The 17,023-nt window shown below is 41.2% G+C and overlaps 1 protein-coding gene across 1 annotated transcript in view; it reads left to right on the top strand.

Moving 5' to 3' along the window:
* ablim2 (actin binding LIM protein family, member 2) overlaps positions 1 to 5,035 on the top strand; it is a 65,964-nt gene extending 60,929 nt beyond the window's left edge. The window contains exon 20 of the mRNA XM_061095750.1: positions 2,954 to 5,035. Coding sequence (XP_060951733.1) covers positions 2,954 to 3,067 — 114 coding nt within the window. The 3' untranslated portion in view covers positions 3,068 to 5,035. The remainder of the gene's footprint in view (positions 1 to 2,953) is intronic.
* Positions 5,036 to 17,023: the final 11,988 nt, after the last annotated feature.

The following is a 17,023-nucleotide window of genomic DNA, read 5'->3' as shown; positions in this document are numbered from 1 at the left end:
ATTAGGTAATGCAAGCAAATACGATGTTTGGACCTGCGTGCTGACAGTGAGATGAGGTGATCGATATCTCATATCTCCATGTTACAGGGCTGGAGTCAGGACATGGTTAGCCTAGCATGAAGACTAGAAACTTTTAGTACCTGAGAGGGTAATGTTTTTATTGTCATTTGTCTGTTTGTAGGACAGCAAAAAAACTACTTCAATATCCTTGAAACGTAGTGGAAGGGTTGGGAATGGACTAAGCAAGAACCCATTCGATTTTGGAATGGATCCGGATAAAAGGCATATGAATGCGCTGTATTAAAGTTGTCCAATCAGCAGATGCAACCAGGAAGCTGAAGGTCTTATGTGTTCCTGGCAAACGTGCAGCGCGACAAATCTCCCCTCTCTTTATACTGAGAATCATGACCATCATTTGTGTTCAAGAGGACCAAATTGTTTGTAGCCCAGGATTGAGCAGTGTTTTCCTGACACCAGCACTTAGACAGTGTTTTTATTGGAGCTTGGACAGAAAAAGGCTGCTATATAAAATACTTGTTTATGGGATGTGTGGCCCAATCCTTGCTTATCGTCTGAATAAGCTACGTAAGCTGTAGAATATCAGAACTGCAGATTTCATCCTGGGGGAAGAAACTATGGCCAAGGAGCCAAAACTACATCCAGGTCTCTGCAGCTGACATGCAAGTTCCAAGGTGCAGTCTTCATGTTGTTCTTTAAGCTAGTTTTACATACATTTTGTGTGCCATTGTAACCACACTAAATAACTCAAGTGCTACTGTTCACGTCCAGTCCTTGGATCGAAACTCCTGCATGTTGCACATCTGGCCCTTCCCTGTAGTCAGTGATGTCACAGCAGGTGTTTTACTACCGACAACAAACTAATAAAGCAGAAGCAGGGACATCACCGATTGGTGTGTTTCTCCAGATGTGTCACAGTGGTGAGGCTCTGGAGGACAAACAGTATTGTTGATCTACCCTTTGAAGAACTGAGGTAGAAAGTTACATCTTCCAATGAAAGGGATCAAATTGGTGATAATAGAGATTCTAGGGTCTGGATGTTTTTGGTTGTGGGTGAAAACCGACCTCTCCCTTTGTTGGCTGGTATGGCGACCAGGTGATTGGCAGCCGCCTGCCTCTAATTTACTTTCACTGTCATCGCAGAAAAACGCACGTTGGCTGAGCAGAGTGCAGCCAAAGTTTTACAATAAAGCAGCGTGTACTTTTTTGGGGTTCTGGGTCTAAATCAAAACCACGCGTGTTTTCGTTCCATGCTATATTTCTGACGTTTACAGAGGAGGTGGTGAGTGTTTGCCGCGGGAGCCAAAGCTGGGGTTTGGATGGCAGCTCAGTCTGGATCAACTTCAGACGCACGGAATTGAATTTGTTGTGTTAAACCTCAATACAGAAGGCAATGTAACGCTTGCTTATGTGGTGAGCACAAATACGGTTTTAGGGCTGCATCAAAGACTTATATGTGAGTCCAGTGCGAGAGTATAAAGCTGCTACTGATTTGCTGAACAGCAAGGATGGGGCCTGGAGGCAGAACTTATGTTGTTGGTTCAGGTAAAAGACGAATAGGGCCAGAGAACAACGTGTTTTCCTGACAGAGAAGAACATCTGGTTCATCATGAAGCCCAGTGAAGATTCAGCAGGCTAGACAGAAGCTAGCATCAAGGCTACGTGCATTCTGCTGGTATGTTAATGAGTTACATTTAGCTAAGGCTAATGTGGTTTACAAAAGGTTTGCAATACATTCTCCACTCAAGAGTTGTTGTTGAAACAGTTTCATTACATTGCACCATAGACTATAAAGTATATAGGCTAAAGTTGGACGATATGACAAGTGTCTTGATCGCACCCTAGTGGATGGCTGCACTATAGGTCATAATCCTGTCTCCTCTAGATTAGTGGATGGGTTATGAGCCAATCTAAACAAAGCGATGATGTCATTTTTTCTTAAAGATGGTTGCTGTCATTTTAGGAGTATCTTGTTACACTGATTGTGTGAGACTGACCCACAATTAGTCAAGCATGTGTGTCTATCACCAGTGACACCGCAGCTCCGTCCCTCAATCGCTATTAGGCAGACATTTCATTTCTGCACATTGGGAGGAAGTTGGAGCAGGACCTTCCTGGACCCATTCACGTATGACCTCACACATTCAACTCACATGCTACTCACTGGCTTATTTTGTGTTTATGTGAGCCATGTTGATGTAGTAGTTTGTAGTTTGACAGTAATTTGAGGTGAGGGGGTCAAAGGTGGAGTCGCAGGCTTTCAAAATATAACAAATACCGAGCAATCATTTGATTCCACATCAACTGGGTTCAGGTTCGGTTCATTTTTACACGTATCCGTGAATTTATATAAATAAACCTGTTACACAACTAGGCTGTGGCTTACCCATTAGGTAACTGACCCAGCGCAGGTCGCTAATGTAAACTCAGAGTCAAATGCAAACTCGGACTGATCCACCATTGAGACTTTCCTCTACCGCTATCATAGAAACTTGATGGTCATCATTGGCATTGACTCCTAGAGCCTTGGAATCTTGGCTAAAGCAGCACTGAAGCCTGTAGGATTGTCATGGAAAAGCACCTCACTATGACGCTTCATGTTGGTTTTAACTTTAAGTGGTTTGCTTTTGAGCTGTTGATGACATTGCTGAACTTCTCCATATCATGCATATATGAGGTTCAGATATTAGGCATCTATTTAAATGGAATGAGCTGCAATCTGTCCTTCAACTGCATTTCTGCATTCCACTTGGTTATTTTAAATCTTTGTTATGTCATGATTGTTTTAATCAATGCTTTGTTGTGTTGTATTTATTTGCTGATGTCTCTTTTTCTTAGGTCTTTCTGGAAAAAAAGATTATAAATCTTAATGGGACTGTGAATCAAGATTAAATGAATGAATTCAAATATCTTCCTCTGTGTTTCTCCTCTCCAGAGACACCTTTCTCCAGAGGACTTCCAGCAGGTGTTCGGGATGACCCTGGATCAGTTCGACCGCATGGCCCTGTGGAAGAAGAACGACATGAAGAAGAGGGCACGCCTTTTTTAGACAGACACACGAATTAAAAAAGAAAAAAACAAAACGCCAAGCAACATCTCAACAGCCATCCGTCCTGTCTGGAAGGAAGCAGAAAAAGGAAAAAAAATATTTGAAATATCTATATATGCACCGCCATGATGCTCCGACTGCCCACCTGTAAAACACCATGCCATCTGCCTGTGACGCCACGGAGAGGCTCGGCTTACATTGAGGCAGCGTCTATAGCTTTTTGTATGCGATGTGGTCTGAATGTTTGACTGACAGCCCCACGGACGAGGACGAGGAGCTGCGTTTGCATGGCCTGTGTTGATGCTCCTCGACTCCCATGTGGTTTCTGCATCCCCCCCCACACCCTCTCCTGGCGATCCCGATGCTTTCATACACCCTGGCAAAAATAACAGCTTTTTCTAATTCTTGTGCAGACCTTCCTCCAGGTTTTCCGTGGTTCTGACTGTTTTATGTGCGCCTTCTCCTCACTCTGTCGGTCTTGACTTATCTCCCTGTTTTCATCTGGAGTTTTTTCCTCCACAGCGAGTTTGTTTTTCCTCGATGTGAGGGTTTATCATCTTGTCTGTGTGTGTATCTTCTGCCTTCTCTCTCTCTCGCTGTCTCTCCATCATTTTAAGTTGTTATCCCTGCACTGACTGACTGTTACCTTGTCAAGCAAGTTCATCTCTACACCCTCGCCATCACTTCAAGACAATGAGGACTGACAGACTTGTGCACGCTCACTATTTGAGCATGTCAAGGCCAAAGAACGGGATAAGAAACAATTTTGGCTTCTCTTTCTGTTTTTATCTTATCATCAGCTTTTGTTTTTCAAGCTCCCTTCATGTTGCATTCAGTCAGAGAAGTTGGGAAAGCCTGGTCGGGTAGTTTTGATATGTGTGCCCTGATTCGTTTGAATGCGGCCCGATATCTTACGTAAGCCTCTCGTAAATCAGCGCTGATAGTGAGAGCCAGGGCTGGAGAGGGGCCACAACATGGCAGTAAATCACAGATAGAAGGGGGGCGGGAGTGAAAAGAGGAGGAGAAAACTACAGTATAGGAAGCTTCAGGCAATACAAAGGTGTCAAACATGCAGCATCGCCAGAGTGGCATGCAATCACATAAAAGACAAAAAGAAATTATTTTTATAAGCTATTTTTGACTTCTGGAAAGGATCATGAGATACAGCTGAGAGAAATCATGATTTTGTTACAAGGAAAAGAAAAAAAGAAAGAAAAAGGCCACGCTGACTTTGTTAAGCTTCACCGACCTGCAGCAGCACTTACGCAAAACAAGTGAGGTCTTGCTTGAATTAAAACTCAATATTATAACTGTGTTATATCTCCTCAGAGAGAGAGCTAACTCTTTATATGTTTGTCGTTTGAAAGCATTGTTGCGTACAGTAAAAAAAACGCTACACGTAAAAGCTGATGTCTGCCGGCTTTGCTTGATTTTTCTGGACCATAAATCGATCGATTTGCCAACTGACATACTGTAACATGTATGTGAACATGTACTGGACATATACCAGATATATTTGTCTGTATGCAATCCATGGTGTATAACTCTTCAAGGCATGCATGAGGATGCGGAAAATGGGGGTTTTGTCCGCTGACCTCAGATTAGAAACGTGTGAAAACGTTATCATCAATGTGGTTTGAGTGATTGATTATTTTCTGGTTAAACTACGTCAAATGAAATGCCTGGGTCAGTTGCTTACATTAGCTCGTGTTATAGGTATTTATTTAATTGCAATTTTTAAGGAAGGGATTTTATTTTTTAAATCGTGAGAGTGTAGTGTCGAATGAGTAGCATCACCGAGGAGAACGCTTTCGAAGAGAAACATATCAGATTATGAGTTTCATTTTAAAAGAGTGTCAAATCACATTTTATTTTGCTCCTGTAAGTAACACACTAACTTGTTGTCATAAAGCATCATGTCCTCTTTCTAATATTCATCTGCTATTAAAGTGCTTTATCCAAAAGTCACCGTTGGACTGGAGTGTCTGAGTTTGTTCAGTGATTGTCAAAAATCAACTAAACTGTGCTATACATGGACAGTATATGAATGTTTAGATGTATTTCAGGGACAATGTCCAAAATCAGCTTTGGTGTCGTAACTCATGATGTACCTTTAACTGAGCCTGGCTCCTTAAGTTATATTCACGTATGAATGGCAGATAAGAAGATGCACAACAGCTCCCAAAAGTGAAGTAGAAGTATTGTGATTGCCTTCTGTTGGCTGGTATAGTAGTATAACTCATAAACCCTGTCTTCTCCATGTTTCCAGATGGGACATGGACAAAATTGTATGGTTCAAAGTGACCAATATGTTGCATAGTGGCTCCAAAGGCGGGTCTCAGAAGGCGTAAGAGCTATTATTCAAATATGTTTGAGTTAGAAAACATTTGATTGATTGTTTTTAATTTTTTAGTTTACAAGCAAAGGTGATGGACTCAAAGTGTCACTCAGAGATAAGTACAAGCCCCTCGGGTTAAAGCTTCTGTCTGATACTAAATCGTAACCATGTCAAACGTGTTCAAATATGTTAGCTACAAATCTCGACCACTGATGTAGAGTTTTAATGCTGCGTGTAAAGGCTTGTTTCAGAAAAGCTGAGTCAACACAGGGGAAACCCAATGAGACATCGTTTCAGATTTACAGTTCCCTTTAGCTTCAAGTAAGAGTCTTCCTTCTCCTATAATTCCCATTGGCCTTCGAAGGCACCATGGTTACAGCCTCTTCCTCAAACTGACAAATAATTATTATTTTGGTTCAGTTTTGTTTTTTTCATCCCTAGAGTGAAGTTCTTCCATCGTGAATATAGGCCTTCATGGAATCAGAGAGCACGCTGGGATAATTTTTTCATGTCACACAACCAGAAAGTATTTTCTTTGTTCTTTGAATAAAAAAAACATGAATTTCTGTAATTACGTAGCAGTAATTATCAATAATTTAGAACCAATATGCAAGAGAGTAAAAGCAGATGTTTGCTGGATGTTTGGTTGTTCCTGCTGAATTCCTTCGACTTGATTTCAAGTTGGCTTTGTTAATAATTTGCAGCTCAGGAGTGTCCATCTTGCATGAGGCCATGATTGGATTATTATTAAAATTATGATCAGAAGATAAGAGCACATAATTCTGCCAGAAAACATACTTTATCTGTGACAGGGCATCTGTTCTGGTATTTTCATTATGTTCTCTCATCATCTCAATTTGTTTCTGTTTTGTCATATCCTCCTCTCTAATCTTTTAACAAGAAAATAATACATATATATTGAAAGTTTGGTCTAATTAAATCCAACCTGGATGCACTGTGTTCTCATTGCAGCTCCCACGTCACAGTTTCATTTCATTTCTGAACACAAACGCAGACATGCAGGCTGCTCCGGTGAAAGAAAAAGAAAAGAACAACCAGGCTTATGGACGGAGGGGAAGACAAGGAGGCAAGATGACAGGTACAGAACATGCACACAGGGAGTGAGAACAAAGGAAAACACAATCAGACACAGACCAGAGGATGTCATGAGAATTGGGCCAGACAGGAAGGGGCGCTTGGGAAGAGCAAGCAGTATATTACACATCGACAATGTTTTCTTTATTTTGGGTTGACAACAGTACAACAAACATGTGGATGTATCCACAAAATTAAATAAGAAGTCGAAAGCGAGATACAGCCGAGCAGAACAAAATCCAAAGTAGCTTCCCAGGGATTTTCACAAGAAGAAGAAAGCTGCAGCGTTTTGGATCCATGTCCAGCAGCTCAGTGAGAAGGCACGAGAGGCCGAGCAAGGAACTGTTGTAGAAATGTTTTACAGAACTTTGACGATGAGCAAAGCAGACACAATTTTCGTATGCCCTGGTCTAGGTTTAAGTGTCAAGTCCTAAATACCCCAACAGACAAAACAATGGTGAAAACCACTAGAACCACGTCCGAGACTGGCCATTGTTCGTTTGCCAAACCGCTTCGCTTTGTGGCCTGGGACTGTACACTGTGTGTGCCCTAGTTTGTGAAGTGACGTCTGGTCTCAACCTTCCCATGTGTTTCATTTGCCTGCCAAAAGGAGAACAACTTAAAAAGGCCCTATAAGGATTTGCATAGCGAGGGCATCCTGTGGAATTGAAGTGTGCTGCGTTCAGCCTGGACAAAACGTAATAAAATGATCATTTAAACGTAAAAGGCGTTTCAGCAATGGCAGATTAGAAGGCCATTCTTCACAATCGTATGGAAGAAATCTCAGAGGTAGATGACATGGGTCTAAATACGTGTTTGATCATTTAAAATACACTTAATGTTACAGTCTGTTCTTTTGCTATCTGGCAAAATTGCTTCCAACATACAGCACATGGTTTTCAAACACAGGAACCATAGCAGAGCAGTGCAACATGTTTTGAGATTGAGAAGGAGGAAGAGAGACTGGGGTCAGTCTGCTGCAGCTCTAATAAATATCCTTATTATGACATTTTATTGCATTCATTAGACAATAAGCTCCATGATGTCATGTGATGTCATCAGTGTTATCTCGGCTCGGGGGTTGTGTTACCCAGCTGTTACTCAGCAGGAAGAGTCTAGTAAACAGATGCTATTGAGTTGCATTATGGGACATTTAAGATTCTACAGTTTGGAAGCTTGATCCAGGGGCCGACCCATTCTCCTTATAATTATACTTTACAACATACTAAAAAAACTAGGTTTTCCCATATGCTGGTGAAAAAAATGTCAGTATGTCTTTGGTGTTACAAATTAGTATAGACTACATAAGCTTAATTTTTGGGAGATGGTTGTAGGGATTATAAACTAACTATTAACTATTTCAACCTTTAAATCACACTGAAGTGACCAGCAAAATAGAAGTTGAAAGTGTTTCCATTTAAAGTTGTAGAGCAGTAGAAACCATTCGTAGAGGATCCAAGAACGTGTGGATTTCAGAATTGAAAAGTAAATGAATACACTAAGTACAATACTTACTGTTACTGGTACAGGTACTTCACTTAAAAACGTCTCTTTCCATTTAGCAGCTGATGAATCATAATCATAATCATAGTATTCCCTTTATATTTTCTAAACAGATCGTATGTGAGATCATTTCACTGTGCCTGCCCTCTCCAGACATTATCAACAGACAACAGATCAATCCAACGCTGAAATAGCCGACATGCAACGAATAAAAAAAGAAAACAGCAGTTTAAGAAATAATTCAAACTTATATATTAAAAACACACACATGAACATCAATGAAGAACATTTGGTTTTATTTGATGACAAACACTGACTATACAACCTTCACTGCAGATAAACCATATAGGATGAACACATGTAATACATCTGAAGTAGTTCTTGAGCATTAACAAGGAACAAGAGAATATCACAAACAGGCAGGTTGGTTCAAAACAGTCACTTCAACCTAAAACAATTTGAGCAGGTGTCAAGAGCCAAAACAAGACACACCTCCTCTTGTGTGGGTTCTGATTGGCCACTCCTGCTGTCTGTCAGTCACTGCCGGTGGAGGGGGCGGGGCGGGCTCGGGTTTGACCACGCGCCTCCGCCCTGTTTCTATTGTCATCATCAATGTAGAACATGGAGCCGGAGAGGAGCGACCAAGGTAAGAATCTGCTTCTCTCTGAGCTGCGGTTCATTCAATGACAATTTAAAAAAAAAAAAGGACAGTAAAAGCATGTCTTGCTGACTAAGTGCTGACATTAAATAATTGTTTGAACACATGAGATAACCATTATAGTGGTTTATAGTCAACTTTGTGTTTATTAGTCTCATCTACAGCTCTATAAATGTGTTAAAGATTGCGTATAGCCTGATTTTTGACTTGAAAAGTGAGCTTGTGGTCCTAAATGGTATTTATTTACTGCCATTGTAGTATTTTAAGCCTTTTCAGTCTAGTTACTGTAAAATATTTATCTGCCTGATAACTCAGTTAGTATAACACCTAGTTCTTTTGTTGATATTTTATGCTATGTAAAGGATGGTGTATATGCAGAGCTCATATAATTCTCGTGTACAAGGGTAATTCAGTGTAAAATACAGAAGCTTCAGTGTTGTGAACGGGACTGCAAAGGGTACAAAGGACCATGTGGTTGAGGAGGAGGAGGAGGAGGAGTGTGATTTATTGGCAGACTGAGACCATGGGATGTCCTGGGCTGGAGGCTGCAGGGCTGCTGATGCTGGGAAGAGGGAGGAGGAAACCGGGGAGGGGGGTGGGAGACCAGCTGGGAGCCTGGATCTCTGTCAGCTCCCTGCTCCGTGACCTCCAGAGAAGAGCCCCCAAGGTCTTCATTGAGAGGACAAGGCTGTTTCAACAGATGATTCATTTAATTGGGGTGTGTTTCAACACTCTTGGAAAAATAAAGCAGTAAAGTCCCCCCAAAGCAATCCTCTAAAAGTGTAATCTAAGCGGATAAATGTGTTAATCGGTTTGACAGTTATTTTATTAAGGTGTAGCAGCATTTATGATGCGGAGCCAAAGACATCAGCTAATCTGGCAAACCCCCCACCCCTCCCCTCCAGTCTCAATTTAACACAGCAGACTGTGGTTGGAGGAGGGCGTTCCAGCAGCCTGGTGATGTGGGACAAATCCAATTAATCAAATACAATAGAGCAACCGGACACAAAACGTATGGGATTAAGAACAATTATGCATCTGATAATAGGATGAAAAAATCAACTGGCACGGGTAATGACTTGTAATTATTAGGAATTAGTCATGTTTTTAGATCTTGACTCATGCCAGTTCACATGGTTTCTCTCTGTGTAAAGTTGGTGCGTTTAACTGGTGTTGGAAATGATGACTGACCCAACAGTCTTCAGTGTGGAGTCTAATTTGTTTGAGGTCCCTTCAAAAGCACTCATATTTCTTCTTCATGGCCCACCTCGGGTATCCTCCAGATATGCTACTAAAAAGATTACTTGGTTTTGGTTATGCCATTACAGTACTTGAGCTTGGGTACCAATACCTAAGCATTATTTCCATTATGTCTGCAACTTATTTTAATAATTTAATCTAAGCTTTTTTTCTACAAAACCATTTTGCTTTCAGAAATATGAAAGATGTGTTGTGATCTAACTACACCATTTACCTCAGCTGACCTGGCTCTGTCCTGACTCTGAATTCCAAGAACTCTTTTAACTTTTACAGCCCATTGTCTTTCACTTTTAATCTTTTGTTGCACAAGCATGTGTGCACGTGTGTGCTCGTGCGCCCGAGGCTCTGTATTTCCCCTGTTGCTTGGAAGACCTTGCCAACTTACCACAGTCGGTTGTTATTGACAATGGACAATAGCAGGCAGACACAGTGTATACAGTACATCCGTTTGCCTTTGTCGAAAGGATGTAGGTCCGAGAGTCTCATTTCAAAATGTGTAATAGCTACGTTGGCCCACAGGGCAAAACGTGGTTGTCTCACAAGCAGGGCTCTCAAATTCTGAGATGACTATGTTTCTCCTTCTTTTTCATTTGGTCTGACGGCGGATGGCAAACTAAAATGTTTTATGAGTGAATCCGACAGCCATATAACAGTATTTTGTCCAATCCTGTCTCCCTCAGATAATGGAGCATACTCCCTGTTCCAATGCTAAATACTCTTTCCAAGCTCATCTCTTCCACTCCATGCTTTGCAATTTCCCTCTTCTGGTGTATCCTTTTGTTCCTCTCCTTTTGTCTCATTCTGTCTATACCCCCTCCCTCCTCAGCATTCGTCTCCCTCTCTGCTTCGCTTTAGGCCAACATCTCCAGTCTGTCCCCAGTCAATATCCCTTCCTCTCTCTCCCACTGTCTGCAAAGCTCTCTCCACCATGCCTGGGTCCAGGTGTTTGCCTGCTGGTGAGGAATCTGGCCGCATCTTCAGAATTCATAAAGGAGATGGAAATATTTGATGTGTTGTGTGTGCGTGCATGTAATCTTTGTCCAATAGTTTCTACGAGTTAAGTCTACACAACATTATTTCAAGATGGTAGAGCCTGAGGCCTAAACAGTATGTGACATGCTGCAAACAACAGCAGTGTAGTGGAGATATTTCAGTCGATGCAGACATATGCAGAGTATACATATTTTGCTTTGTGATTTTTCTGGATTCATCAGACCACACTACTGAAATTATGTAAATATACCCAAGTTACACTGTGGACAGATTGTGATCCAATCAGCAAAACCACTCTCAGAGGTTATCACGGCACATTGTGACCACATTGAAAAATCACCAATGTTCAAGCATGTCTTTGCCCTCTAGTTATTTTGTTATCTTTTTGGAGTTAGCAGAAGTCTGTGGTGCTACTGCACTGGGAAAATGATTGCGGGTATAACATCCTGTTAGATAGCGGTGTTATGGTGTGTTCACACCAACCGAACGTGACGCACATTTTTCGCACGTCGAGATTATATACGAAGTTAATGCAAAGATCTAGATGTGAATTTGCGTCTGTCGCCCTTTGGAGCAACCAGTCACTGCTCAGCCACAAGCAGTCATGGAAAGGACAGTCACCCAGATCAAGCTCCTGTATGAGCCGGGGACAGTCCTTGAGCTGTGTGCTCTTCCAGGTGGACTTGTGTACCCACACACAAATGGTGCGTTTCCACAACACGTTCACCACAGCAGTAATGCATTACCCGTGATTAACCCTAATAAACCCAAATAATACTGTCGCATATTTAGGGCGTTGAGGTAGTTTTGAAAATTTCTCTCCCGTTCGGTGTGAATGTAACATTAGCATGTCCAGGCTAACAGTTGATGCGTTACATGCTGCACATACACAGAATGTACAGCCAGTTGACTGAGAAGAGATATAAGCCAATTTCATAAAATGTAAATCGGATTAGAATAATTCACCCCCACTTTAATATGAGGTGTTAATGTTATCTGGTTAAAATCAGATGGAGATATGATCTGGATATGAAACACATTTTAATGCCAGGTGTAAACAGAGTCTTTGCTTTTTTTTGCCCATTTGCCTACGTACGGATCATTAACGTTTACTAGCCAGTCCTACTGGCACCAAAGGTTTTATTCAATCCACTCCTCTGTTGAATGGATGACTGACTGAAGGAATGAGTGTATGCGGTATAATTTAGAAGATGAGCACAGCAAGAGGTCGGGTAGCTTTCTGTTTTCTGACTTCGAGCCCTGATCGCAGACTCACAGCCTGTCAGTGCTTGCGAGGAAACGGAGACTAAATGATTGCAATGTCTGCATCAAGAACCTCAGGTGCTGAACTTCAAGTCGTAACACGGCCGGCATCTGCGGCTGGAAATCTAATGTGTTTGGATAGTTCAGTCTCTGTCAATACAGGTTGAGCAAACCATCTCTGCCTTTCTTCACCTCACACTCGTCCTTCTGTCAGGGGGGTTTCTGGAGTTCCGTTACAATAGGGAAAGAAACATTATTTGACAAGAAGTTGGACTGTATTTTTGTTTGTCAGCTCAGAAGTTGGAGTGGAGTGAAACACTACAGTTTAATTTAAATCATCAGAAAAATAGTGATTTCAATTTGGATTTTCAGTCTGTGAAAAGTGAGCTTCATTCTCTACCCTCTACTAGGGTTGCAAAATTCCGGGAATATTCAAAGTTGGAAACTTTCCATGGGAATTAACGGGAATTAACGGGAATAAACGGGAATATACGGGAATTAACGGGAATAAACGGGAAATTGTGTGGGTAATTTATACTAACTGTATTTACCTTGTCATATACAGACATAAATATAAACATTTTGTTTTGTCATGGGCTGATTTGAGCCCTGAGGAAACTTTGGGCACTTGACTATATGCTTCTGCATCGTTGTGTCATTCTTAACATAGGTCTTTGCACAGTATTTGCAAATGTACACAGCCTTTCCTTCTACATTGAATGGGTTGAAATGTCTCCACACATGAGATAGTGGCATTGTTCTGTAGAATAAGATGAGAAAAAGGTTTGTAAAAAAACGCTAATGCAATGCCAGAGATATAAATAGTTAGCAAAACAATTGGAATCGTCTGTAAACATATTTTACAATTGATGGATAAATGAATGGAAATAGGCTAGCTGAACAGATGAACAATCCTCAATCAGCATGCTATAATATTTTCGCCAGTAATATCACCGAAACTTACCTGACTAGTCCTTCACACTACAGCAGGCCTCAATAGCCCTGCTGTAGTGTGCAGGATGCTGGGAGTTATCTGTGCATGTGATGGAAGCATGCACAGTGGAGGGTTGAAACTCAACGTGCAGCGTGTGCTGCATTCCATACATCTTTAAAATAGAGTTTTGAATGATCTTTTTATTGCTTAGCGTTTAATTTGCGTATTATTATTTTTTTTCAAAATTCCCTAAATTCCCGAGCTAAACTTGCCATGGAAAGTTTCCGGAAAGTTTCCGGAAATTTACCGAAAACTTTCCACCCCTTTGCAACCCTACCCTCTACTGTACATTTATTTTCAGTTGAATGAATAGTGTTGTTTCAGCCGGGTACCATTTTTATGTAATTTGTGCACAAATATGTAAATGACGGTTTGTAGTTGTCGCTATTAAAATAGACTCGGAGATACAAACATAGCTAATGCATCCTAATGACAGACTTGGTTTGTGTTGAAGTCACATGTTCAGATGCTGATAATTCCGTCATTGTGGTGCATTCACTAGCTGATATTAGGGTCTGAAAAAAAACAACTTCTAAAGGCTTGTTAATGATTACGTAAGACTCAAAAACGGACAAAGCCGTCTTTCCCAATTATTTCTGTATTTGTGCATGTCTTCTGAAAGCTTACAGATACAGATGAAGCAGATGGAATGGAGCAGTGTTTTGGTTCATAGTGGGAGTGTAAGTGAGTCCTTTTGCACTTCAGTGTCGTCTGAGAACGATATGACCTCATCACTCAGTAAGGCCAAATGAAACAAAACAAAAAAATCCCTTGATGATAATTTGTTTGGGCAGAATTAATCAGGTTTTCAAACTGAGCTCAAAAGGAAGGGATGGTAGAAGATGTTTTAACAATAATGTAAGAAGTCAGAATTGGGAGAGACATAGTTGTTAATGTCACACAAAATTGTTGTGTTTTTAAAACAAATTTTTCATAACTGAACTGAATGAAGTAAAGCTATGGATTCTCAACACCCTTTAATTTTTCACTCAATCAACTTCAAAATCACAACTCAAGGACAACTCACCACATTTTCGGAGAATTTATATGGATTTCAACATGATATTAATCACACTTTACCAACATTTTAGTTCCGTTGTCATGTTACAGTACTGACTTATTTTTTGGGATGATGGTCGTCTCTCCTGAATGTTGACAGACGTTAGGAAGGAAGTTCAGTGGAAGTTTTCCGTTGAACTGAAACAACAGGTTGTCAGCGGAGCTCGTAACCTTTCGGTTATCGGAGCATCTCAGTGACACTTTGACGTGAGTGGCTCTCTGAGTCAGGACGGCTGTGTTTTGGTTCTGGAAAGGGATCAGGATGTTTATGCTCTGTTTGTGTGTGTGTGTGTGTGTGCGTGTGTGTGTGTGTGTGTGTGTGTATGTTATCATTGCTAACTCTTCACCTCCTCTTCTCACAACTGCAAAACTCCCCCTTTTTGGAATGCCTTTAAAAAACACAAACACATTCATGCATGTGAACACATTATTTTACAGTGTTACCCCCCCCCCCCCGCCCCCCCCCACGCACGCACACACACACACACAGTCACATACACACACACACACACACACACACACACACACACACGCGCACACACACACACACGGACAGCTGTATTCATTTCCTCAGACAACTAAAACATGATCGAACGAGAACCTGAAAGCGAGAGGGACCAGAGAATGAAAAGCCTGTGTGTAAAAAGACCAAGACAAAGTGCGTCCTTGTAACTTAATCATCCGTTGAAGTGATTTTTTCGGGGGGTTGAGTATTTTAGGACCGTGTTGGCACTTGCCCCTCACTGTGATCCTGCACTGTTTCAAAAGGAGAGAAACACCAAAAGTGATTAGAGAGAGGGGGAATTGTGTTATGGGGTTAGAAAGTGCTGCTGAGTCACCGCGTGGGTTCATGTTCTCGTATGAACATCAAGGGACCGACTCTCAGCTGTGCAGGAGGTCGAAGAAAAGTGAGGAGACTTGGGATAACTGAGTGCTGAGATCACTGAGGAGCAGACAGGCCACCGGTCACTTGAATCCAGAAGAGGTTATTTGTGTGATTTGTGTATATCCAATGATAAAAGGAGACTGAAGAGGGTCATGTGTTGCATTAACAATTTCCTACACTAGCATCGTGACAATCTTAAATGGCCTAAGGGACAATTTGTCCAGTTTAGTTTGAGTTTGCTTTGATTTTTCAAACATCATTGCAATTTAGATTTAATGGGTGTAAACTAGTTCAACAGAACGCTAACAGTAGCTTGATTATGTTTTTAGATAGTGGTGCAAATGCTAAACTCACTGAAAATGATAGGAGCTGAATTGAAATGACCTAGTGAAATTTTTTTATTTTATTCAGTGTGAAATCAGTGTGAAATCTTCACATCAAAGAAGCTGGGACAAGGAAAGGTATTACAAATTAGAAATATGAAAAAAGGATCTTGCTCAGTAATAACAATCAATCCTGAGGAATACTAGAATACATGTACAGCATTCATGTCAATGCATTCAATAGACATTTCAATCTGGACAAAGTGGTGGACTGAACACAGAAAGTTTGTGTCAGGTAATCAGACATTTTTCTCTCTCTCTTAAAAAGAAAGTCAACTATTTTCTTTCCCATGAAGCCGTTTCTTTTTCTTGGATGGATCAGCTTTACACCAACTTCTCTGTGTATCACTTTTTCTATTGTCACAAACGGGGTTTTTGTTTTTGTTCAGTTCCATAAACTCTGAGTGGTATTTGCATACAGTTAACCACATACCATACGTTTTCTGCTTATGTATCCTTCATATCCTTGTGAATTGGATTTTTGTGGTGGTTTTGTCAAGCTTACTCTAATCTAGCTTTAGCTTCCAATTCCAACTGGATAACATCCTGGGGTTGGGGATTGAATTCAGTCAGAGTTATCACTGAATCCAGTCTAAACACTAATAAATGTGTGTCTGTGTGTTGTACTTATGCTGTTGTACCCAATCCAAATATCGATCCACAGCCTTTTCCCAGGCTGAAGTGTGTTTCACATTAAGTTGAGGGTTAAGGTGTTCAGTGTGTGAAGATAAACTGTCCTGGCTTCAGGTGTTGAGGAATGTCTTAAGTCAACGTCAGCTTAAGTATAACAGAGGTGTCCGTGTGTGTGTATAAGTGTGTAGTGTGTGGAGTGGGTTTTGGGGGAGTTCTTCTCCATTAAGATGCCACATACCATCCAGAGTGCTGCAGGGCAGTTACAAGAAAAGCATTAGAGAAATAATAAAGGGAAGGTTTCACCAGTGTGTGGGCGTTTGTGTGTGTCTGTGTGTGTGTGTGTGTGTGTGTGTAAGGGGATGTGTCAAGGAGAGATGTCAAGGTATTCAACAGATGAAGTCCTGGTGCCGTGAGTCACTGTCTGAGAGGGTATGAGCGGCTTGTTGATGTGGGGTTTTTGTGTGTATGTGTGCGTGCGTGTGTGTGTGTGTGTTTGTGTGTGTGTGTGTGTGTGTGTGTGTGAGCTCTTCACACACACCTCAGTGAGGCTGGTACACAGGAGAGTCTTTGTCTCGCTCTTCCTCTCTGTCTTTCTCATCCACTCTGTCCGTCAAACACACGTCTCCCCACAGACTCCCATTACTTCCAGTCCCTCTTGCTCCATTTGCTGTCTTCAACTCTGCACTCTCAGTTTCCCCTTAATCCTCTATGACGCCTTTAAGGTCCTTTTTACATTCACTTCTTTATCAATTGTGCAGAAAACCCAACACTCTTTTTGAGGCATGGTAGATGTAGCATCGCCATAACATAGTTCCAATTTAAAGCTGCATTGATTCATTTTTTGATATGAATAGTGGCACAAATTATTACATACAATGGCAAAACGTTTGT

This window comes from Limanda limanda, chromosome 22, assembly GCF_963576545.1.
Source record: "Limanda limanda chromosome 22, fLimLim1.1, whole genome shotgun sequence".
In the NCBI taxonomy this organism is placed as follows: Eukaryota; Metazoa; Chordata; class Actinopteri; order Pleuronectiformes; family Pleuronectidae; genus Limanda; species Limanda limanda.
This window is presented reverse-complemented; position numbering and strand designations above follow the sequence as displayed.